General features: G+C 41.9%; 2 protein-coding genes and 1 long non-coding RNA gene across 11 annotated transcripts in view; 2 read left to right on the top strand and 1 right to left on the bottom strand.

Annotated features, from left to right (window-relative positions):
• Positions 1-11,334, bottom strand: part of LOC105424021 (uncharacterized) — a 21,527-nt gene extending 10,193 nt beyond the window's left edge. For all 3 annotated transcript variants that reach the window (XR_967467.3, XR_016139376.1, XR_016139375.1), the window contains exon 1: positions 11,161-11,334. This is a non-coding gene — a long non-coding RNA (uncharacterized LOC105424021). The remainder of the gene's footprint in view (positions 1-11,160) is intronic.
• Ugt50B3 (UDP-glycosyltransferase family 50 member B3) lies at positions 1,724-9,364 on the top strand. Of its 2 annotated transcripts, XM_089077381.1 has the most exons (8): positions 1,724-3,602; positions 3,706-5,046; positions 5,602-5,868; positions 6,896-7,094; positions 7,233-7,412; positions 7,822-8,139; positions 8,460-8,688; positions 8,926-9,364. In XM_089077381.1, exons 2-8 carry the CDS (start codon positions 4,801-4,803, stop codon positions 9,065-9,067), a joined length of 1,581 nt encoding a protein of 526 aa, XP_088933507.1. In that variant the 5' UTR covers positions 1,724-3,602; positions 3,706-4,800; the 3' UTR covers positions 9,068-9,364. The 2 variants fall into 2 exon arrangements, with proteins under 2 accessions (XP_088933507.1, XP_088933506.1); XM_089077380.1 differs by having other exon boundaries at positions 1,724-5,046.
• A 64-nt stretch (positions 11,335-11,398) lies between the features above and the next one.
• The window catches only part of LOC105424018 (insulin-like receptor), a 75,462-nt gene continuing 63,719 nt past the window's right edge, over positions 11,399-23,141 (top strand). For 3 of the 6 annotated variants that reach the window (XM_089077364.1, XM_089077361.1, XM_089077365.1), the window contains exon 1: positions 11,399-11,822. The gene's annotated coding sequence lies outside the window, so the exon portion shown is untranslated. Of the gene's footprint in view, positions 11,823-12,831; positions 13,250-15,710; positions 15,846-23,141 lie in introns of those variants that run through there. The other 3 variants (XM_089077362.1, XM_089077366.1, XM_089077363.1) reach the window with 2 other exon arrangements.

Below are 23,141 nucleotides of genomic sequence, written 5' to 3' on the forward strand. Positions count from 1 at the left end.
TTGGCGATTTAACGATCCGTGAAACGCGTTTGGTCCTTCGCGTGAAAATTAGCCTTGAAGGGATTGCGGTCAGTTTGCGAGTAAATAGTCGTAAAATGGGAGAACGACGTGAGAGGCGGTCTGATATGGGAGGCTGCGGCAACCTCTGTCGGGTTAATTCGTGAAGGGCGAGTTCCTATTACGCGGCTCTAATCGCGCGAATTCACGCGATGGTGCACCATGCCGTGCGCGCGATCCAATAATTATGTTACGCGCGCGAAGTGATAGTAGGAGATAAATTTGATCGATGATGGAATATGACGGAATACTAGCTGATTTATACGCAACCTTATAACGGAACTTGCACTAATGACTTCAGAAAGCAACGTTTTAGTCTTCAAATTTTAGTCTTCAAATAAACGATTATCAGACAAAAAAACTTTCATTATAATAATGATAATACATATTATAATATATAAGAATATTATAATCTAACGATATAAAATTACATCATAGAAATAAAGATAAATTTAAATTTATCAATGAGATGCGTTCAAAATATTAGATGAATATTGATAAAAAAAAAAAAATCGCAAAATTTTCAAATGTTTTGTGCTTGAATTGAATAACGACGATACACACAAATCGCCAGTAAATTTCATTTATGCGGAACATAACATGAATAATCAGTGAAATTTATCTGAATTTTTTAAATTTTTTAAATTTCGTCATTGACTTCGTTTGTGAGATCCTTGTCGTAAAATCGCGCGTTATTTACACACACGTTATTATAATTTCCCGGTCAAAGACGATCGTTGACCGAGAGAGTAGCTAATTGAGATTTTGAGATTTCGAAATGACGGAATCACGGACGTATCACGAGTTACATAACGAGAAATTATCATAATAAATTCTGCAATATATTGAATAGGAGCGGAAGTAATAAAGAAACGTTACATGTTGAAGTTGAAAAAGTAATAACTTGTAACTTCAAGCGGAAATTGTATCAAATCAATAGAATTACAGATCGTCGTTAGATTATCCACAAATTTCTCATTACAGCGACAATAAAATTACGTTTAATTAGAGCATAAACGCTTCTAAATTACATAAATAAGATCGACCTATTAATTGCATCTTGCTATTAAATCTTAAGTTTCTTTGATTTACAAGTAAAGATGATAAAAAATCTGAACTTATTACATCAAGATATTTGTAATGAATCGACGACTAAATCATCTAGTTAAAGGCGTGCATAATTGATATGAATCGGGTGAATGGAAAAAAAAAAAGAGAGAGCGTATCGTGATAATATCGTTGATAATGTTTTAATATAAATTAGTTGAGATTCTTAAATAAACTAAAAAAAAACACCGATTTCTTGCAAATCAAGTATATACTTAAAAAAAGTATTTCACAATTAAATTGTTTGAAATAATAATAAATAAACAATGTTAATTCCATTACGCAAAATAATATTCTTGATTCTCGATCGTTAGTTTTGCGGATGAACAAGTTTTAATAATAAGGGCATTATAAAGCCGCTTGCATTAGCGACAGCTCGCCATTATCCTCTTGGAGAGATGCCACATTACTCAACGAAGTAATTTTATCGATTCAACAACAGCAGATTTCGTCAACCAAATGATTATAAAATAACACAGTCAAGTCAGATGTTTATCGACTCGATGTGGATGTCCACTTCTCCGAGTGTGGTAGGTGTCCAAACATTCTCGGACGCGCGACCAACGACGAGGAACGTCTTGGTGGGAGGGCAAAACTCTCTCTCTAGAGCTCAGCTGATCATTAAAGCTGCTGCTGGCACAGTCAAACTTTCACGCTCGGCAATACGCGAGCTTCGCGAGCGAGCAGTTGTCCGACGCCGCTACCGATTTCAAGGTCCGCGCTTCCGAGTCCGACTCACCGATTCCGCTCCGATTACGAAAATCGCGACGTGAATCGTGCCGAGCGAGCGTGACAGAATCGTTGATGGATCGCTGGCTGGCTGTGCGATCCGAAAATCCACCGGCGAATCCGAACGAAAAGAAGTAAAAAAGAGGCCAGACCAAAAAAGGTTGGCCAGGTACGGTTCCCATTAAATGAACCTGCTCGAAAGACCTAATTGAAACTTGAATATTGGAATATTGGAATATTACTCTCCTTGTGGTACTTCGCTATTAAAAGTTTTTATACCGCTATTAAAGTTTTTATATTATTAATTCCAACAGCATTATTATTATTATTATTAAAATCGATAACTTGATTAGTTGAAGAGGAGATTGCCCGAACAACCTGGAGAAATTGCGTGGCGTTCGAGCAGCAAGTTTTTTTCTTTTTTTCTTTTTTTTTTGTGAAATGCGAACGGATTTGATGATAAGTTATCGCGGGCTAAGAAGTGTTCTTAGTTGCGTTGAGAGAAATTAAAATACGATCAGGTGCAAACGTAAAAACTTAACAAATTGGATAGAGCGGTTAGTGAGAGTTAGTCAGCGAATGGAAGAAATGACTAATTAACTGCACCTTAATGTAAGACCATTTGAAGCGATTCGTTCACCGGTAAAATATTACGCGGCGTGGAACACCTCACGCCGCGCCGAGGAACATCTCAATCTCGAGAGTTTGAACGAAGACAAATGATACCTGACGCGGGAAGCGGCGTCGAGCTTCCAAATCCGAGAATTGGATTATCACGACGGGCGATCGCGCGTACGAGACGTGCGTTATTAGTGAAAGTCGCCCGCGCCTTTCGTACGGTTTGAGGATCAAGTGTAGCGGCGCCGCACGAGATTCCCGCCAAGAAAACGCGTGAAGGGGTAAAGAAGGTCAGGAAGGAAAGGAAGGATCAAGAGATCTTCATCTGGCCGGAGAAAGGGAAAGATAATTGAACAAAATGACGGGCGGCCTCTCGCCGACGACGATTCGAATTTCGACACACGGCGTCGTGAGAAATCGGTAAAACGGCGGTTTAACAAGTCAGAGCGAGAAGTTGCGCGTTCATTGTTCTCTTTGTTGGCTCTCCTCGGAATATCGGACCGGAGGAAGTCCGAGCACTTTGCTGAGCGAGTACGGGAGAGAAAGGATCCGAAGAAGATAACGAGAAAAGATCCGAGGAAGACAGCGTGAGACGACAGCGAAGTAAGAAGCTTCTAAAGAGAGTTATAAGGAGCAAAAAGATTTAAGAGGAATCGTCGGATCGCGTCGTACCTTGTAAAGCCGTGCTCTCACGATTCGGCGCTTTGCAAGACTTCGCGAAAGATTTAAAGGATCGTTAAGAAAACAAATGAAAATTTAACAGAGCACTTCGTAATGTTTTTCGCGGAGTGAAGTTATTTTGAGTGCGTTGCACTCGGCGGAAATTTAGAAAGGGAAAGAAAGGAAACGTCCAAGTTGAAATAATCGAAGCAAAACAGTCGGGCATAAATTTTCAGTCTGTGGCAGTGTCTTTTTTGTTCTCCGAAAGCGATGTGATACATCGCTCGTCTGACAGAAATAGTTGATTTAAGTGACTTTCAAGTAACGTTATAAATTTAAGTATACACTTGGTAAAGTTATAACAATTTCCTCGTTTGCTATTTCCCGGTAGTTAACGACCACCATTGTAGTCGAGTGGATATTAAAAAGACGTAAGTAAAAGCTTAAAGACTATTAAACTCTTGAATGAAGCTTTTGTATTATAAACTTCAACTACTTTATTAAAAAAAAAAAAAAAAATTTCATTTTATTTAGGAAGATATCGAAGGGTCCCCTCTTTGTCCCCTTTACGTGCAATCGAAACATCATTTACGCATTTACGAGAAAGAAAAGGAAATCGATGGAGTTTCGTTTTGTTACGTGATTAATAATTTCCATTTCCTGAACCAAAAAGAGACATCAGAAAATTATTCACGGTTAATTTTTCACTTGAAGATCAAAAGAATCCCGTCCACTGGCGGAATCCCTACAAAAGGCAAAGTGCGAAGAACTTCAGTGGTAAATTGGACGGGTTTGTTGGAGATCAACGGGCCGCGCGCGAAGAGTAGAAGAACCATCTTCGAGATTATTTGCTTGCCGGAAACGAATGGGAATCGAGAGAGACGAGACGCACGATTCACCGCGAACAAAAACCTTGACAGTGCTTTTCTTTTCGGCGGCGTACATTAAAATGAGAATGAGGCTTTAACTCGAACGAGACTTGACCTTGCTCACCTCGCGCCGAGAAAACATGTGTGTTTTTTTAGCTTTTGAATTTTAACGATTTCCATTCATATCAGTTCGAGCGAATTCGATTCCCCCGAAAATACGCGGAAAATACGAGTCGGAGGATGCGAGGGATCGCAGTCGTAGGAACGCGATCGAGCAGCAATCAGACGCGACACGCTCGCGAAACGTTCGCTGGGTGATCAACGGCACGGATCGCAACGGCGACGATTCGTCGGCTCGTCGCCGTGAACTGGAGCGTAAGGGATCCGTACTTCTGCCGACATCATTCTGGTCACCCAACCGGAAACGCTCCGAGGAGAATACGGATTCGCCGAGGATCCTTCGGTCCGTTTCTCGCTTCGTCGAGGCACGAAAGAAATTCGTGACGAAAGCAACGCGCGTTCGAACGTGACGGGAATCGTACGTCGTGGTGGAGAGAAAAAAAAAAAAAAAAGGAAAAAAGGGAGAAGAACGAGAGAGAAAAAGAAATGATGTTGGTTCGCGAGACGATTGTCCTTTTCCGTTAAGAGATCGTCGACGATCTCGGTATATTTCGCGCTCGCAAGAAGGAAGAGAATCATCGCGAAGGAAGAAAACCGTTCGCCATCGTTACACACTAGTCGGCAAGCGGATATCTCAAGAATGACGCACATCGTACATCGACTCGGCTTCCACCAGCTCCTCCTGGGGTTCAGCCTGCTGATCGAACCCCTACTGGGCTACAACGTTCTGATGGCCACCATGGGTGGCACCAAGTCTCACACGGTGCCCTTCGTCGCCCTTGGTACGAGTCTGAGGTCGCGAGGACACAACGTTACGCTGCTGAGCGCTTTCTCCGGTCCTGCGGCGAATAATGATCTTCATGAACTGGTGCCGTCGATCCTCGAGGTGATTTACGATCTATCACGCGCGCGTCCGATCTCTCATGACCGCTCCGACGAGACCGGCGGGTCCCGCAATATATATTTATCTCGAGCGCCCCGAGTTTTTTTTTCCGTCTGTCCAATTTGGCTCTTGACCTATATTTAATTTTATTACACACCGAGTAATTTACCGAGTCGTTTGGTTGAAAATTTTTCGTTCGTTATCTTTTCTTTTTAAACCTCCACTCTCTGTTTCGGTTTACCGACTTTACGGTTTACCGATCACTCTGTTTTATTTAAATTTAATCCCGCAAGAATATTTGTATTTCCATAAAGAGAAACTTGCAAAATCGTGAAGTAAGCATTATATGTTACTTTTTTTAATCTCTAAAAACCAGCAAATTCAACTCCAAAAAAAAAAAAAAAGAAGAGAGAAAAGAGAAAACAGGTTTCGCGGTATATCATTGAAGTTAAAAATTTCCGGATTAACGCCGGTCCAACACCCGCACCGAGCCCCCAACGAATTTATTAACTCGTGTCGTGCCGCACGCACGTGTTCACCGTTCATATCTTACGGCAGGCTTACGTCGAGAATTTCACGGCTGAGTGGGATCTGGTGGGTGCCAGGTTCCGAAACGAGCTTCCGGTATCACCATGGGACGCCATGAGATACGCCTGGGAATCCTGCGAGGCGTTGCTGCGCGACGCGCCGTCGGTAGCCAGCATGAGAAAACCGGATGGCGATCCGCACGCCCGATGGGATGTTGCGGTACTCGACGGAGCTTATCCCGAATGCATGTTGGGGATCCTGCACGGAGAGAATGTGCCGACGATAATGCTGAACACGGTAACAGGCCATTCGCCGTAATCGAGAAGCGATCCCTCGCAATATCCCGTTACCTGTTACGCTCTCTTCTCTACTGCGATAACGCTCTGACTTAGTCGAACTGATTAAACAAGAAAGACATTACGTTCTCTGTAAAAATTGCGATACAGCATTATACAACGCAGTTCTGCGTCGTATTTTTACTAGAGTCACCTTTTCTAGGAGTATTTCACAACCGTCATGATAAATGTATAGAATAAATAATATATAATAAATAATATTATATTCATTTCTCTTCGATATTTCATGGTCGCAACGTATTTTTTAATATATATGAAAAATTGACATTTTATATAACTAATTTATATTGTCCGACAGGAAATTAAATATATTGATGAACGGTTGCATATTTCTTGAAAGAAACTTAACAGTAGCTTCTGTAGAATATAAAATTTTAAATACTTGTCAGATCTTTCATCTGTTCTTCTGCTCTTCAATTCTCAAAGAAAATAATAACATAAAGCTTCCTTCTTAGTCTTTCATAGTCTTCTATGAAAATATAACAATAACAACGAGGAAAAGCAACATCTTCTCTACGAGCGCGGAATATACGCAAAATATATCTGTTTGTCTTATCCAAACGTTTCCATATAAATGAAAAGTAAACGATGAATACCGTTTTGTTTCGCTCGTGTGTAGCTTACAAAGCGTGAAGCATAATCTCATTTTCGAATAGCTGATTACGCGATTATGTTGAAACGATCTTAGAAATACGCCAATACTAATTGGGAGCCAAACGTTGGCTAGTTTGCATAAATTTCCTCGATATTTTCTCTCTTTTCTTCCTTAATTCATTCGATGACGTTGATGACGCATAATAATAAACAATCTTGTATAACAGTGGAGTAACGAAGTCCCCTGCCGAGATGGAAAAGGCGATATCTACTGGTTTCTTCCTTTTCTAAAAATCGATATTCTTAGCTCATTAAAGTCATTTGCTTTCTCCGTGCACCGTTAATAACGAGAGCAATGTGATGTTATCTCGCAGGTGGCACTGTACAGCGGATCCATTATGCGACAGGGTAATCCATCACCGTGGTCAGTGACACCGTATTTCGGTAAAGCGATCACGCAGGACATGACTTTCCTCCAAAGGGTCCTGAACACGGCGGCCCTGTTCACTCTGAAGATTATGCATTGGTTCACACTCTCGATTTATCTTCAGCCGACGCTCCAGCGATACCTCGGTGAGCAGCCACATTAGCTTCGGCTCCGTACGCCTCGTTCGACTCGTCGAACGAATTTTACCGCCAATTGTATGCTAATGCCGCGCGTGTATCCTGATCTTTAATTTCAATAATTACGTCGTATTTTACTTTTGACAGGTAATCACATACCCAACGATCTACATAGCCTGACGGCGGAGGTCCCCTTGACTTTGCAGAACAGCCATTACAGCGTGGGCGACTCCGTGCCCTACTTGTCGAATGTCGTAAACGTGGCGTGTCTTCACTGCAGGCCGGCGATGCAATTAAGTTCCGACTTAGAATCCTTCCTGCGGCACGGTAATTTCGCCATTTCTCTTTCGCGAGAGATTTACATCACTCTTAATGGTTCAATTGTCTCAAAATGCCTAAAACTTTTGTGTCACAAAATTCCATTTACGACGATCAAATGATGACGTCACTTAAAACTTCTTTTATGTTAATTCAACTTAACTCTTCTCCTTATAACCGATAAAAATTTTCTTGCCTCCATCTTGATCTACCGGTTTTTTTCAACCGAAGTTATTATCAAACGTATAATAAACTACGACTGCAGTTTACCGCACATAACGATGCTTTTCGCAATAAAAATTCAAGATGTAATTTTGCATAATCGTTTACTTTACTTTTCCGCTTTCCGGTGCCAGTCATGGTAAAACGCGCGGTAAGAATCTTCTCGAACCGAACGTACCGCAACGAACTCTTGCAGGCTTTGTGTTCGTCTCGATGGGATCGTCGGTGCGAGCTTCCGGGATGCCGGAGGCGTTACGGCAGATCTTCGTCGCCGTGTTCTCCACGCTACCGTACAACGTCGTGTGGAAGTGGGATGGTGGCAAGATCAAGGATCTACCGGCGAACGTGAGGACGGCTGCCTGGTGGCCGCAGCAGGAGCTGCTCGGCCATCCGAAGTTACGCGCCTTCGTTTCCCACGGTGGGCTTTTGTCTCTGCACGAGGCGGCCTATCACGGCGCGCCAACTCTGATCCTGCCGGTCTTCTGCGATCACGACGGAAATGCCGCGCAGGCCGGTAAACACTTTCTCCGTCTATCTGATTAGTGACTTTTGCTCTTTGGCTTAATAACCGAGGATAATCATCGAAATTTCTGTGAAACTTTATCTTTCGAAAATAACGATAGAAAGATCGATCGTTAAAATGGTGAATGTACGGCAGAGAAAACGATTTGAGCGTCTAACTCGAAAGTGGACGCTCGAAAGTAAGCTGAAGTGGAACTTACACGCGATTTAGAGAGAGAAAAATATCTTGCGACAGTTGATTAGTTATTTATTTAATCAATCCTCCAGTCGAGTGACGCAACGTATTTTTGTATATTTATTTGATAATTACAGATAAGCTGGGTTACGCTTTGGTAATGGATCTGGCTGGCGTATCTATCGGCGCGCTTCGCGAAGGTATAATTAAAGTCGCCGCATTTCACAATAATTCATATAGAGAAGCGGCTAAGAAGAGGAGTGCGTTATTGCGCGATCTTCCGATCGGTCCAAGAGAATTGGCCACGTGGTGGGTAGAACACGTTGCCAGGCATGGCGGAGCCGATCATTTGAAAAGCTCAATTAGGTAACACATCTCTTTTTTAGATAATTATTATTGCATACATTTACATTAAATATACATATATAAAAAACTTGTTTAAATAGATATTTCGATAATACAATTAAGATTCGAAAAACAGGTTTGTAATTTTTCATTCATTTTAACGTACTTAAATTATTCAAAATAAATAATTTAAAATCACAGAATGTTTTAATTGTGTACACATTAAAGAGACTGAATAAATTAAATATGATATTACAGGTACATGAGCGTGTTCCATTATTATAGCATGGACGTTGCGATATTTTACATACTGAGTTTAATCCTGATAATCTACGTGCTCAAGAAACTATGCTGGCGAGCGATAATCAGCCAGGATACCTTCAAAAAGAAAGTAGACTGATCGATGATTTCATGGAATCCTCCGTTAAATTTATTTTATTTATTGTAGAATATAGAATATAATTTTTTAATGATAAGTATAAATATATTTAATTGGGACAAAATTGGGATTATATAAGTCAAAAAAACGATATCTCGACTTCTTAAAGATCTCTAATATATTTTTATGAGAATGTAATTAATTTTCAATTATTTTAGAATGTAAGTAGTTTTTAATTATAACTTAATTATTACGCTATTAACATAATTATTGTTTACGATAAATTCGTTTAACTTATATATTTTATCAATGTAACAATAAAATTATATATATATATATATATATATATATATATATATATATATATATACAAAATAAAAAATGCTTTTATGTAGATATACATAGAGATTTCATTGAGAGAATGAGAAATTCATTAACTGCTGATATAATAGGAATCTACTTTTCGCAAGATGTATTGCGAGTGAAAATCACTATCTATGTTATCCGTATTGTCATATACCATTTGTTTATAAATAATAAATTAAGTTTCGCAAGTTTGTTTAATTAAAATTTCTACTTGGTACGAAAATTAATATCTTCATATACATCTTCGCGAAAAAATTTATCACTAAAATCAAAACCTCATAGCCTTAATCAATAATTATTAAAACGATAAGTGATACAGTAAATTTATTAAACGAGCAATAACTTAGTATAAGCTTAGTATAAGCTCCAAGTAAATAAAATATATTTACGCAACAGCAAGATAACTAGATCGTTCGAACGTTGTACTCTCTTGTATAAAATTATTTAATATTTTACGATAGGAGAAATGGCGAGGATAAAGGAGGATGCTGACAAAATTCAATATGCATAATAATAAATGCGGAAGAGAATACGCAGGAGGGAGGAAGTCAAAGGTCAACGGACGCGTTTATAGACGAGAAACATGTCGAGAAATTAATGTAATATTAATGTATAAACATAGAGATTCGCGGTTTGCATTCTGCATAACGGAATGCAGACGTGGAATGCATGCGCATATCTCGGCAATAATTTGCAGCTTTAAACGATCTACATGTAAACGCACCATGGAAACAATACGAATGGCCTAAAGCATGTTTGCGACACCTGAAGAGAGAAAGAACCGCTTTTCGCATTTAAAAGAAGCCAGTCATGAGTGAGCAAAAAGGGAGCCAAACGGATCGGGGCAGTGATGAGATCGGAAAGAAAGCAAACCAGATGTCGTTCGCTTTACCGAACGGCTTAACGGCGCCAATTTAATTATGGTTCGCTCGAATATATTTTATTTGAAAATACGAGAGAGAAAGAGAGAGAGATAATGAGGCTATCGCGGAGATCAGGTATGCCGATCAGCTTTATCGATTTTACGTGACACGGTGGCGCAACGAAAATAATCGCTATCTAACATCACGACGCGATAAATCACGAATGACGGAAATTCAAGGACTGTGGCTTTCGATAAGGAGAAGTAAGAATAATCAGAAAATCATTACTAATCAAATTACTGCTTAATATATACGTCGCCTCTCGATAGAATTTATCTTTAAGTAATGTAATTTCAATTACATTAATTTATTTTACTAATATATACAGAAGGAAATTACGTTAAATTCACATTTAAATTCACATTTTACTAATTCACAAATTTATCATTTTGACGTGAGATTACTTTGACACTGAGATATTCCAGATATCTATCATATATTTGGTTTATTTTTTTAGGTTGCACTAAAGCTTTTTATCTTACTTTTTTGTCAAACTTTAAATATGTATCTACTTCATTTTAAGTATAACGAGCGCATACATTACTTTCATTTATAAAAAAACAGGCCAATTAATTTTTAAAATAAGAAAATTTAATCTTTTCTTCAAAATAAACATTTTCAAATGTGTAAGAATTTTATTTCTTTTCTATCGTGCATCAAATAAAGTTAGAATACCAAAGCAATTTTTATATATAAATTTCTCTGACTCTAAATAAAAAAAAAATATGTTCATTAAATTTGCTTCAATCACGACAAAATTTTATTCTCGATATTATCTAACAGGGCTGATTATTCATATCAATTACGTAAAAGTAATATTCTTACCGTTCCTTTTGATCTCCCCCGTCTCGTTAAGGGTCGGGGAGATCCATTGAATCGACGATTGTTAAGGAAAACGCCGGAGGTGATTCATGGTATCGACCGCGCGGCGACGCTCGCGTCGACGCTCCTCCCCATAGACAGAAGGGACGGCCTTCACAGTTTGCTGTTACGTTTGCGGCCGCGTCTCCGCTGCGTCGGTGTATACAATCGCGGCTCGATCAGTAGCAGCTGACTCGCTGGTCGGGGTATACGTTGTCGCGCCGCCTACTCAGTGGAAGCGAGCCGCGCACGCGCGCGCCCGCACGTACGTACGTCCGCCCGCCCGCCCGCTCGCTCGCTCGCCTGCGTTCGGGGGCGAGAGAGCTTACGTACAAACGAGAGTTGTCCGCGCCGAGATAGTGCACGCGTCGTTGTCATCGTGCGTGTTCGCTGTCCTATGTCAGTGTAAGTGTTCGCTCTGTGCGCGTTACCGGTGTCGCGTACATCCGCGCGTGTGTATACCTTCTCGGAAGAAACGTGAAGACGAGTGAGATATGCCGTTCGCAGCCTCCATCGGCACCGCCACCGCCACCGCCACCGCCACTGTCACCGCCACCGCGAGCTACTGCGTGACAAACGACACGCACGTGAATCGTGCGCACGCCGCGACGGAAACGCACGACGAGGTGAGCGATTCATTCGAGAGGAAAGAGAGAAAGAGAGAGAGAGAGAGAGAGAGAGAGAGAGAGAGAGAGACGCGCGGGATTTTTCTCCGCGGCGAGATGCGCGAGATCGCTTTTTCCGCGCGGCGCATCTCGCGCGGAAACAAAAGTGAGCGTGCGAGTTGAACAATAGCGATCTGAATGTAGTTGAGTTAAGCGTGATTAAACAATGCGGCGATGAAGATATGGCAAAAGAGAGAGAGGGAGGGAGGGAGGCAACAAGATTATAAATATAAATATACTATGTATCTGTGTACTATGTATTTGTGTGTGTATAAATACATTATACGCGTTGCGCGCGATAGGAGTGGATTATACAGGAAGAACGAGGGGAGAGATGAAGGAAGAACGCGGGGACGCCGCGCCCGAGACTCGTGTGAACGCACGTGGGCATCGGACGAAGGAAGGAGAGCAACGGGAGCATGTGCGTCCTAGCTCCGCAGAAATAGCGGGGCGAACCGGCACACTTTATGTGCGCGTAACGTACGAGCGACGATCGATCGCGCGACGCGTCATATATTCGAGATACAGAACGACGGAGAAAGGAGCAACGTCGACCCTTACGCGGAATTTACGCACGCCACGTCGCGTCGCATCGCATCTAGTCTCAACTCGTCTCGTCTCGTCGCTCTTCCGTCCCATCCTGTTCCGTCTCGTCTCATTTCTTCTCCCCTCTGTCGCCGCGTCTGTCATCGTTGTGTCGGCGTCGTTCGTTGTTCCGCATTGTCTATTGTGTGCGTGTCGCGTGCGCGGCCATCGCCCGCCGTCGGGTGGGACGCATCCGCTGCGCGTTTCTACCCTCTGGCTGGCTTCGGCCGCGTGACGTAATCCATTCAAGCGCTTACTACGCGATACAAGACACGATCATCATTCTCTCTCTCTCTCTCTCTCTCTCTCTCTCTCTAGCCTCCTGCCGGCTGCCGCCGCCGCTGTCGTCTTCTCACTCTTTCGTGCCGCCCGCTCGTCCGTTCGCTCGCGCTCTGTCGCGCCCGCTCAATGCCCACGACCGCTCTAGCTCCCCGCCAATCCCCGATGCCCCCGTGACGCGACGCGGAGCGGCGCGGCGCGCCCTCCTTCTTCCTCTGTTTTGATCGCTGGCCGCCGGCGCAGGGTGCTCGCGCGATTGGGCGAGAGCCGATCGACGTGGATGAAGCGCGAGAGAGTGACGCGAATCCGTTTCACGTGGGACGCTTCGCCTCCGCAGCGCGCCGAGAAACCCACGTTCCTCTTTCCTCCCTATATTCAGCACACGAGTGACGCGCACCGCATTGTCCAAGCCGTTAGTGCGCGTCCGACGGTGGTGAAGTTCGCGTGTCACGTCAACGCCAAGTGAAAATTCGACGCCTACGTTCGCTCGATCGCTTGCTAAATGCGCCACAAGGAATCTGAAGGTTGGTGTTGCTATCGCGCTGATTACAACCGTTCGTTCGTCCGTTTAACTAACTGACTAACCGAATAACTTCCTTCCGCGGCTTTGTTTACCTTCGACTGATTCGCCAAGCTAGCGACCGCATTTTTGTGTGATGCATCGTAAATTGAGAATTATGTCAATGCCAACGTAAGCTGGAAGTCGAATGGGTACACTTTATCGCTAAACACGCGGCGAAAGTATAAGAAACGCAGAATCTCGCGTGTGCAAGATCCGCCCTCTTCGACTTCCTTTCCCCCCCCCCCCTCTCACTCTCACTCTTTTACCGTTCCCGTCGCTCCGTAATACGCTTTCTTCCCCTCTAACGGTCGCATTCCTAGACCACCGTTCGAAGATGATGTAGGAGTGTTGTCCAGCAAGACGGATCGACCAAAGGTGTATGCTGCGTATGTGTGTGCGCGCGCGTTGTGTGTGTGTATATGTGTGTGTGCGCGTGTGCGTGTGCGTGCGCGCTTTTACGGGATGTGCGACGCAGTCAGTCGGTGATGCCGCATCGCGCATCCGTCTCTGTTCAGCACGGAAAAGTGTGGAAGTGCTCACGATGTGTTTACAAACATGACTTTTACACGATAAGATCGATCCGTAAGAGAGTAAAACGTGCACGGGGAATTGCTCGTAAACGGGGAACTTTTTTTCAGGCGTACTCGGAACATAGCGTGCGTCTTTCCGATTACGATGATCCGCGCCACTGCGTAGCGAATTCATCTATCACGGTCGCTCGTAAAGCGAAATAGGCAGGTAACGGCCGGCGAGATCAGTGCGCGACTATCGTGCGACAGGTGTTAATCTCGAAAAGTCGAGTGAGATTCGTTCGTAATAGACGTCTAGCCGCGGATACATGGATCCATAGCGCTGCTTGCTTTTTTTTCTTCGATTCGAGCGGTCGCGTAGACGTGACGCCCGTTCTTTTCGAAAGCACGTCTAATGAAAGTGCCTCTGATGAAAGTGTCGTGGGCACTTTCGTGTGACGCGTACGCGCGCCGTTTCATGTCGGGTATCGCCCGAGGTCGTCATCCTACACCACTCCGCGTAGCGTCGCGCGCGCAGGCCGCTATAAATGTGTACCTATATAAAAAAAAACTGCGGCGATTAAGTGATTGACGTTGTACGCGTGCGGCGTTTGCGACGCGCTTTTACAAATGATCCGTCCGCGCCGCGCGGCGGCTCTCGTAGCGGATATAGCGGATCGAGCGGGTTTCGTTACTGCGGGTTCGCGCTGCGCGTTCTGCGGAAGAATCAATCGACGGGAAGGCATGGTGTATACGATGCTATTGCGCGGCATCGCGTAAGATCGCCGTACCTCTACCCCACGCGGCACCGCGTCGGCTCTAACGACGTATTTCGGCAAGCGGGATCCGCCTCCGGCCGCGGTGGGAACGCGCAGATCCGCGAGAGCTCGTTCTTTTTCCTTTTTTCTCTTTTTCAAAGCGATTAACCAACGGGCCTCTTGATGGACGAGTTTGGCTTTGCGTTTGAAACTCGAACGATAATATACGTCGTGTCGATCTCAACGACGCATTTCGGCTACGGCAGGGACACGCAGACTCGCGAAAGAAGAGAGAAGAGAGAGCTCGTTACTCTCTCTTGTGTGGGTTTTTTTTTTTTTTTTTTTTTTTCATTTTTCCGAAAGAGTAGATTCACTGGCCAGAAACTTTTGACGGACAAATTTTATTTTAATTGCTGCTTTATATTAAAATGTACAACAGTAATATTCGTTGTCTTGTCCTCAACGACGTATTTTGGGAACGGCATCCAAACGGCAGAGAAACGCAAATTCACAGAAATTCATTCTCTCTTTTTTTTTTTTTTTTTTAAAGTCGATTACTCGACGGTAAATTATTCGACGCAAAGAGCTTTTTCGTGTTCTTACACAGAGAGAACAATTTTGCTGGCAAATCTAAAAATTTGGTTAGATATAGATTTGAAAATAATTTCATTAAATTTTCAAAATTATGTACAACACTAAGCATATTTGGATAACAATATTTGCAAAACTAATCTAACTAAATTTTAATCTAGCCATCAATTTGAACATATTAATTTTGAAAGTCTAATCACATTATTTTTAGATTTATATCTTTTAAACCAAATTTTTAAATTTTCTAAAAAAAAAACTTCTTTCTGTGTACTCAAATAATATCTATTTCTTCAATCTTCATGCATTTTGGCAACAGGTTCGCAATTTAATGACAGAGAAACACATCCAAACTCATTTTTTTTCTTCAAAAGTTGATTAAGTGACAAAAAATTTTGATGGATGAGTTCAGTTGCTTCGTGTTTAGACTGATACGTAGAATAATATTCGTTTACTTTAATGACATATTTTGTCATAGTTTTCTCTCTCTCTCTCTTTTTTTTTTAAAGAGTCGATTAACCGAGAAGAAATCGTAACGATAAGGTCACCTGCTAAGATGTTTAAACTTGTAAAATAATTTTTAACGTGTTTACTTTTCAACGCCGATATTATACACGCCGTTGATCTTTATTATTTGGAAAATTTCGAAATACTACAGATATGATCGATCAACAGATGACATCTTATCTTGGAACTTAGATAGGTGAGCGTAAACATTCAATCGTTTCGATGAAAGAAAAGCGGCCAAGGAAATCGCAAACTAATGAATTAAGCTTGGTCGTCGCATTGTTGCGTTTCGCTCTTAAATAAATGATATATATATATATATATGTATGTGTGTGTATATATACTATATTGTACACACACACACGATATGGTGTGTGTGTGTGTGTGTGTGTGTGTGTGTGTGTGTGTGTGTGTGTGTGTGTGTGTGTGTGTAAAATCGTGTTTAAATGGGATAAAATTTTATCCATATTTTTATAGGATTTATATATGATTTTATAATTTTTTTTTAAAAGACCTGTTAGTTTTAAATAACAATGTATGAGACAAAATATTATACTATATATCATACTATATTATTTGCGAACTGATAAATAATCATTTTAAACGATAGAAAATATATAAAAAAATTTGTTGTATCGCGATAACGAATCTTCAATATTGTTTCCACTCGATATTTAATTAGTTATCTCATACGATTTCTAACAGCGTTAGTTAACGGATCTTGAATTCTATGCATCTGACGTGGAGTTGTTCCTTTTATATATATCATCAGACTATTACATTTAACTATGACAAATACGTGCTGAATAACATTTTTCATATTTTCCATTTTTTTTTTCCATACATAAAATTTCCGCTTTTCCTCCTCTCATCGTTGTCAGTGTAAAACGAAGTTTAAAAGGCCCAAAGTGGTGGCGTGTTTTCACATGTTTCTAGCGGCATGTTGTTTACAATAGCGTTGATTGGGATGTCCCGTTTGGATTCGGAGTTGCCTGAGAGTTTAGGATGCATTGTCACTACGTATTCGCACGCAGCGTCAAATTTGCGATGAAAATGCAGTTGTTTGCGTCGATCGCCTACCTGCGTTTCCTCACCCGTTTCCACTTGTATTCCGTTTTAATAATAGCAAGACTGTATAATAGCTGAACAAATCGACATTTGTTTGAATGTCCATAATTTTACATATTTTGCGCTAAATTCCGTGACATTTTGCACTCCAATACGCTTATTTGTAGCGCTACGAATAAGTTAAAGATCAAAACGTATTTATTTATCATAATTATCTCAACTGTCCTTTGTTAATATGAATTTTTTTAATTATAAACAATTTTTTCAATCACATATAGCTTATCTATTTTTATTTCTTCCTCTTTTGACAAGTATACAAAATTTTTTTCCATATAGCTTTATGATGTATTATTTAATTTATCGCGGGGCAATTAATAATATACGTCGCAAGAATAACTAATAATATAAGGCCCGGAATGCGATTCCGAGAATGCGTTACGATGACTCGATGAAAAATATGTGGTACGCAAATTTTTGGCAAGATTTTCGAGATTGCACTTGCGCAATCGTCAAAACAAACGAATCATGTAATTTAGAATGATAAGTAGCGATTCTCGCTCAGCGCGATCTGATAAGGCATAGAGTAAATTAAAGGCCCCAGGAAGCCATTATCTCGAGAGCGGCATGCGCGATAAAAAAACATTGCATATACGGAGTAATTTATAACTCCGTGTGAGGTATATAGTGACGGACAATGCGCGTTTTGCATTGAATGAAACAATCCGGTTTTAATCCACTCCCCCTACTTTTCCCCGTTCTTGCGTTATGCAATATGGAATTATGCGACATTCGCGTTCATGGATCCGTGAAATACACTTTCGTTACGTCTGATCACGAGGCACACAATATATATAAAATATGTATATATATATATAGCGTGCGTGTAGGACATCGACAAATACAAAGCTCGTAGGTACTCTGTAACTGCAAAGCGGATTGAATGCGTGTTAATTATGTACTACTCGCATCGATTGGATCGACCGTACGTAAGTGTCGCTTAATAACAAGTTTCGAGGTTAAACATTGATGGTGTGCAAACACCGTCAAAGGTGTGCAGTTTGAATACTACGCTTTGAGGCCAAGGTACATTGATACTGCTGAACTCTGACAACGCAACGATAATATTAAAGTTACGTTAGGTCATTGTAAAACTTGAAATGTAACTTTATTTTAAAAGTTTCTTTTTAGACACTACAAAGAATTTGTAAATTTTTATTTTTGTTTTACACACAATTTTAATTATATAAATGTTACATATAAATTTTATTTTACATATATATTTTTATAAATGTACGTATGTACATTCTAAGAAAAAAGCTAATTTTTTACAGTGACCTCGTAACCTTTTGATAGTGCACTTGTAAATTCCCGAGCTCTTCACATTCTCGTCATTGCTGCATTCTTGTCGCTCGAACAAACCCGCCTGTTTTCACAGATATAAATAACGGACGTTAAGTTATATACGATAAGAAATCGGTTTTTCTTTTTAAAGTGGTTGACGACGATAACGAGTGTTACGCGTAATTTACAAATTGCTGAGTACCGTGCGAGCGAAGCCGTTTGACAATTATCTCTATCATTAGAAATGTGCTTCCACGTGTGACAAAATCATCATTTGCATATGAAAACCTCGCGAATATTTCTACATTTTGAAACGTGTGATCTTGCGTTTTCATGTCATTATAGGACGTTTCCGTTTCTCTTTCGATTAGCTAGCGTCTGTCCCATATGGTTGTACACACGCGCAGTATGTTTTTCTTTCACAAGAAGTTACCCTACGGCAAGGAAAGGGAAATGTTTTTATAGGCAATTTTATACAGATAGCTCTCGAGGAGGATATTGTTTTTCGAGAAAGACATTTCTAAGAAAAATACCGCGTCTGAGAATACCGCGTGAGATGCATCAATCGCGTCTCGTGATACATCTCGTTAACTTCCTCTCGGAAGTTCCTTTCGTGGAAGTTGATCGAAAATCATGCTCGCGCGGTGCGTATGCAGCGTATAAAGTCCGAAGACGCACAAGCTCGTTGTGGAGAAAAGAGATACCGCACGCGTGCGTTCGCGATATGCGATGTACTTTGTGTCGTTCAAAGGTTAGCATTTCCATTCGCGCGCCGCCCTTCATCGTCGCGTCGTCTACCCCCGTCGTCTTCCGCCATTTACACCGCGCTCCCTCTTGTTTGGCTCCTCGTTGTATACAAAAGAACAACCAAACGTGCGAAATAGTGGGAAAGAGGAGGGAAGGGGGAGGGGGGAGGAGGAGGAAGCCAAAAGACGGTAAAAGGCGGATGCCCCGTCGCTCGGCCGAGTGTGGTGTCCCGACGATCGACGACGCGCACCGAACACGGAAATATTTTTATGGTGCCGAGCGACGCGTCGGAACTTTTGTTCCCGTTACACTTCTCTCCTCATCGTCGCTGCCCCGATCCCGTCGATTCTCCCCTACCGCGCGCGCGCGCTTTCGACCCTCGCGCCATTTCCCTCCACCTCCCTCTCTCTTCCATCACCTCCCGGCCGGAGGAGTTGCGCCCCACTACTTTCTCTCTCTCTCTCTTTCTCTCTCTCTCTTTCTCTCTCTCACTCAGTTTCCCTCGCCCCTTTCCTTCCCGCCGTATCTATAGCGTACTAGGCGGTAGAGAGACACGAATCGGCGCGGCGCGATCGTGTTTTCGAGTGAGCCGGCGACTCTCAACCGGCGATATTCGCACTAATCTGCGATCTGTAGACGACGGTCGTTTTTTCTCGGTCGAGAACGTCACGTCGCAATCGGATGTCATTGCCGCGTTTATGCGTGATTGCCGTTTCGCTGCGCGAATACTTTTGACAACGGCGACGGCGACGACGACGATGACAACACGACGACTAATGGACAAAAGCGCGTGCTCATTTCCTACTGGCGGATTCTCCGAAGACGACCGCCGAGTAGTCGCTCCGTGCCGCGTCACGCCGGTATATGTTTTGGTATCGCCGTTTATCTTCGCCGACTAAGGACGCCGACTAAGCGGTGGCCTTCCTGTTGACGTGTGCGCCGCGTTGAAGAGAGCGCGCGCGCGCGCGCGCCCGAATCGCCACGTGCGATACGGCCATGAAGGTGTGTTGCCCCGTTGTTGTTTTCGTGTTTACCGCGTAGAATCGCGTGTCGCGCCTTACGATAGCGACGGGCGTTATTGTATCCACACCGAAACGGATCCTTGCTTTCCGTGATACGCGATGCGGATCTCGGTTACGCTAGAACGGAGCTACAGGAGTACGGTTTCCCTTTGCTCGCCGCCGCCGCCGTCGCCGTCGCCGTCGCCGTCGCCGTCGCCTTCGCCGCCGCCGCGGCATCCCACTCTCGGTGCATCGTGCAGATTTTCTACATCGCGTGTTAGATTCTGTATGCCTTCGTGGCGTACATTCCCATGTATATGAGCGCTTCCGCATTTCGTACGAAAATGCACGAATTCGCATTGGTGCATTTGTAGGATCTTTATTGAAATAATCTGGGAAACCGACCTGGGAAAATAACCTGAAATTCTCACGGAATTTTTTGCCTTGAAAAAAAAACCAGAAAATTCTCCGGAGGTTTTATTGAAAATTGACTGCAATTTTTTTCAAGCTGTCTTCTAATATTTTACCTGTATATTGTAATGGGGAGTTATATTTTTGTATGTAATAGGCAGTTATATGCTTTCGTGGTACATTTTCGTGTATATACCTACGTGTACGAAATACGCGAGCAATGTTGCATTTATAGGACGTCTATTATCTGGAAAAGTCTGGGAGACCAGAAATTTTCAAAGAATTTTAAAAAATCAGAAAATTCTCTGAGAATTTTATTGAAAATGGAATTCGTTTGAAATTACTTTTTCTATTATTTTTCATATTATAATAGGGAATTTTATTTTATATGCTTTCACGGTACATTTTCGTCTATATATATCGGCGTATACAATGAAATATACGAACTGCATTGATGCATTTATGACGACATGGAATATCATTTAGATGAAAATGCGGCACTATGCGAAATCGCGATCTCTACACGCGAGTTGATCTCTCGCGTGATATATGGCAATTTAGGAATCGTGTAATCTAAATAAATTATAATTCTCGTTAACGTGATTTATCTCGACGCAATTTTCCTTCAAATCGTACTTGTAAACGCATGAAATGTTCCATTTCCACTCGACGATAGATTTCTTTAAGTTAACAATCTCTTGGTTGTACGTGCTAATCTTTCACGTGAAATCGCGACATTCTCGCAGCGTTAAAGTTTAACCGTAAATTTATTGTTTATTATCTTTCTGTCACTTAAATTACTTATTTAAACTGGAAATACGCGTTTTGTAACAAGTGCCACGGCGAAACGTAAAGATAACACGCGACTTATTCATTTATTATATAAGTTTACGTGAGAGGAGTCCGTGTCACGTAGAGAGAACGTAGACGAAGATACGACATTTTAACGCCGCGCGAGAATGGCACGTAGACGTAAAACGTAAAAATCCAACAAATCGTCGATCTAATTATACATGCGACACCGACTGTAAATAGAGATGAAAAACCATCGGTCTATATATAGTTAACTCTAACCGGGCGGACACCGCTTATGAGCTTATGGCCTTAATCATTTGTTTACGCAACGAATCCGAGCTGCCAGGTGTCCACTTAAGAATGTTTACGTCGAGAGTCATTCTTTCCAAAGAAAAACAGTCAAAATTGTCTCGCCAATGTTGATCAGCGGTGGGAGAGGAGAGGGGGGGGGAGGAGAAAGGGCACACGTTTCAAATCCTCTTCTTTCGTCGTCTCTTTGAAGCGACGATCGTTTCTTTGAAGTTATGAGTTACGCGGTGAAAAAGAGCAGCTACGTATTTCGTTTTAAATTACCCCGTGACACGTGTACGGTACGCGGCAAAATTGCGGACAGAAGGCACGGAGATTGTTTTCTCGCTGAATGTAATTTAAGCTAAAACCCTCGAACGTCCCGCGCCGGGAGGGGGGGGAGAGGGATGATGGTTGGCTGCAACTACGTGTTTATCGGACTTTCTCGCGAGTACTTTTCAGAGGGCACATCCCGCGAGAGGATACGCCTAGTTGAATATTCTATGCGGGTTGGATCATCATTAAATCGGCAGGCTAATCCTCTTTTTACACCGTGCGCGTAAATCAATTTTGCATACTTTTAATTAATAAATATCGACCGGCGCGCGCGTATATATATTGCGTTTTTTGCGCGTCGAGCGTATATACGGAAGACTAATAATGATTTCACAATATATTAGCATATATTAAAAGATCGATTCGCTATTTAATTGGGTAATTTGTCTTCGTTTTTTGCGCGAAAATAGTTTACATATTTTATTTCACCGTTTCGCGTTATACCGTCGCGCGTGCGATTGATGTCGCGTGGAACGTTTAACTTTTTTTCCCCTTTCGAGCAAAATATTTCCGATCGATTTGAAATAATCCTCGTATTTGAAATAACATGCTTTATAAAAGAGAATTTCTTAATTTGGAATATGGAGCTCTCTTCGCAACACGAAATAAATAACAATGATATATAAAATAAATAAAAATGGATGAACGAAATATAAATAACCGTTTCCACTGAAGTATCCCTACGAATATAAAACCCTCGTGGAAATATCGCTGGTCAGATAATGCTTTCGGTTTGCTGATAATAATACGGTCGATCGATAAAAGAGGCGTTACAATTAATTATGCAAGAGATCTCCGTCGCGCACGTATGCGCGCGAGTCGCACGCCATTTCTGCACATTTCGACGTTATTCAAACGAGGGAATAACATTCAAGCGTGAAAATTAAAAAAAAAAAAATGAGATATTTGTGCGGTATTTCATTTACAAACAGAAATTGAAATAGTTCTCTCATTCGTTATTTACATTCGCAACGTGGTCGCACGTGGAACACGTGCCGAGCGGAAAATATCCCGTGGAAAATTTTTTGAAAGTTATTTTGGAAAGTTTTACATTAGCCTTGAAAATAAAAAAAAAAATAAATCGCAGATGGCGGGCATTGTCATCGTAAACTCCCACCTAACTGGTCTTCCGTCATGAATGAGGTCACGTGAAACGGAATTTATCATTGGTTGCGGCGTCTTTAACACTACTCCATTAATAGAACTTCTAAATCGAGTCAGCGAAATGCCTTTTATCGTAAACGTAGAAGCGCTGCGAAACGGATATTCGTAATGGCGTTTTTGTGATTTAAATATGCTGCGTCAAACGCTTCTTGTCAGCTCTGCGTTTCAGCGATAATAAACATGCACAATTATAATGTAGATTATCTATCAGCTGCATAGATATGTTGAAAATATGTACTGAGCAATTACTTTAAATATATAATTTTTTTGTTTTAAATAAACTTGATTATTGCAAGGGATTTCTTCAGAGAAAAAAAAAATTGCAATAATTGAAAATATTT

This window comes from Pogonomyrmex barbatus, unplaced genomic scaffold (genome assembly GCF_055798465.1).
Source record: "Pogonomyrmex barbatus isolate J1 unplaced genomic scaffold, ASM5579846v1 scaffold2, whole genome shotgun sequence".
In the NCBI taxonomy this organism is placed as follows: Eukaryota; Metazoa; Arthropoda; class Insecta; order Hymenoptera; family Formicidae; genus Pogonomyrmex; species Pogonomyrmex barbatus.

What these genes read in the sequence shown, in the direction of transcription:
- Ugt50B3 (XM_089077380.1), top strand. Translation starts at nt 4,801, where the DNA reads ATGACGCACATCGTACATCGACTCGGCTTCCACCAGCTCCTCCTGGGG. An exon ending in CGACGATAATGCTGAACACG is followed by an intron (nt 5,869 to 6,895) that starts GTAACAGGCCAT and finishes GTTATCTCGCAG; the next exon opens with GTGGCACTGTACAGCGGATC. An exon ending in CGGAAATGCCGCGCAGGCCG is followed by an intron (nt 8,140 to 8,459) that starts GTAAACACTTTC and finishes TGATAATTACAG; the next exon opens with ATAAGCTGGGTTACGCTTTG.